The sequence below is a fragment of the Penaeus japonicus genome, unplaced genomic scaffold (genome assembly GCF_977035675.1).
Source record: "Penaeus japonicus unplaced genomic scaffold, GWHDUDI00000001_assembly GWHDUDI00000009, whole genome shotgun sequence".
Taxonomy (NCBI): domain Eukaryota; kingdom Metazoa; phylum Arthropoda; class Malacostraca; order Decapoda; family Penaeidae; genus Penaeus; species Penaeus japonicus.
Window position 1 is genome coordinate 11,520,129 of NW_028234411.1, and position 2,500 is coordinate 11,522,628.

Genomic DNA, 2,500 nt, shown 5'->3' on the forward strand with positions numbered 1-2,500 from the left:
CACCATCACCATCACCACCACGCAGCATGTTGAGACACGTGAGCGTCGCCCTGCGCAGAGAGGTGTCGGTGTCGGTGGTGGAGCGGGCGGCCCACACGCGCCTCCTGCAGGCTGTGGTCGAGGCAGCCCCACAGGGCGTCGTCCAGACTTATTTCCTCATGACGATGTTTGTGTGTAAGTTTTCGCGAATGTTCGTTCGATTTATTTTTTCTAATTGGGTATCCTACTTGCGTACTTGTTGGAATGTTTTATCACTATCGTTATTATTTTCATTTGTGTTATTGTTACTGTTGTTGTTATAGTCATTATTGTTTTTTGTTATTGTCATTATCATCATTATCATTACTATTATCGTTATCGTTATTTTCATTATCTCTTTTTTTATCATTATCATTATCTTTTACTATCATTGTTATTATCATTATTGTCATCATTATCAGTATCATTATCATCATCACCAACACCATCACCACCACCACCACCATAATCAGTCATCACCATCATCCCCATCATTATCATTATCACCATCACCATCATCCCCACCACTACCATAATCACCATCATCATCACCATCATCAAAATGAGTAATAACCACAACTTTTTCCAACACCTTTCTGTAAGCAAATTAACCCACACCGCAAGTCCCTCAGGGTGGGTCCCTCTGCTCAGCGTCTGCCTCTCCCTCGTCAACGCCTCCTTCAGCTACACATTCTTCGTGATCTTCAAGTATTACGACAACGTGCGCGAGTTCCCTGCGGCCTGGAAGGTGTTGCTTGTGGCGCTGAATGCGACCTTCACTCATGGTATGTCTGACCGTTATTTCTTGGCGAATGAGGTAGTTAAAGATTGGTTGTTGGGTAGTTATGTTGGTGATGATTATGAAGGTAATGGTAATAGTAGTTGTTATGATGATGGTTTTGGGTATGGTGAGTATTAATAGTGATGGTGATGGTAAATGATTTAAGTCTAAGGGATAGGCTCTTGTGTTTTCAATTTACGTAAGGCTGCCTGTTTTATTGTAGCAATGTTCATGGTAATAACGCTAATGGTAGTGGTAAATGTAACCATGAAATATAGTGTATTATAGCGTTATTGTTGTTATTTATATATATAGTATGACTGATTTATAGTGAAGACTGCAGTACAGGTTGTGTTGATGTCTCAAATAGTTACCGAAGATAACAGGATGATGATATAAATGCTATTAAAATTATTCCATAAATTTACCTGTAATCTTAATGATGATAATCATAATAATGATTGAAGTGATCATGATATTTATCATGATGATAATTATGATGACAAAAATTATAATAATGATAATGAAAATAATAATGATAATGAAAATAGTGAAGAAAATTATTATAATGATAACAATTATGATAATGATGATTATTAAAATAATAATGATATTAGGGATGAGGAGGAGGAGGATAGTAATGATAATATGATTATAGATATGAATGTTTATACAGATAATGATAATGATATTTGTGATAATAGCTATGAAAATGATGATAATGGTGGGGCCATAATGAGAAAGATGATAATGAATATTATAATTATGATGATGGTGATAATGATAATGATAATTATAGTAATAATAAGAATAGTGATAATGATAGCACTTATGATGATAATGACAATAGCAATGATGATGGAAATAAGGGGAATTGCAATGGAAATGATAATGGCAACAATGATAGTGCTAATGATGATAATGATAGTAATGATAAAAGATAATTATAAGGATTATGATAATGATGATATATATATAAAGATAAGTATAATAATGGTATTAATGATGATGTTAATGTTGATTATAATAATGATGATGAAGCTAACAGTAATGGCAATGATGATAATAATGATAATGATAGTGATGATGATGATAAATGATGGTAGTAATAGTAATAATAATGGCAGTGATAAAAAGGACAATGATATTAATGAAGATAATGATAATGATAGAATATTGTATATGCCCCCATTTTGACAATAGTCTTCATCATTATTACTTTGTATTTCTTTTTATTATTACTATTAACATGATTCATATTTCAAGTGTCGCTTTCTCCACTCCTATCATTATTTTTGTTGTTTTTGTCGCTGTTGATATCATTATCAATATTGTTATTGCCATTATCATTATCATCACCATCATCATTACCATTGTTACTGATGTTATTAGTATGATTATTCTTATTATCATCATCAATCTTATCAAAATTATTGCTATCATTAACATAGCAATTGTTATCAATAGCATTTTCATCATTATTATCACAATTTTATTAATATCATCATCATTATCGTTATTATCATTGATGATATGATATTCATTATTATTATTATTTTCATCATTATTATTATTTTAGATATAATATAAAATGATAATGGTGTGTCTATGTGACATGTACATCAATAGATGAATGTAGCTATTTTCATGTACATACTTGCATACGCGTATGTTCGTCGTCGATGTAATTAAAAATATATA

General features: G+C 31.7%; 1 protein-coding gene across 1 annotated transcript in view; it reads left to right on the forward strand.

Annotated features, from left to right (window-relative positions):
* LOC122258960 (uncharacterized) overlaps positions 1-2,500 on the forward strand; it is a 6,602-nt gene that overhangs the window by 3,026 nt on the left and 1,076 nt on the right. Inside the window, exons 3-4 of the mRNA XM_043025352.2 lie at positions 26-174; positions 651-803. Of these exons, the coding sequence (XP_042881286.2) occupies positions 26-174; positions 651-803 (302 nt within the window). The remainder of the gene's footprint in view (positions 1-25; positions 175-650; positions 804-2,500) is intronic.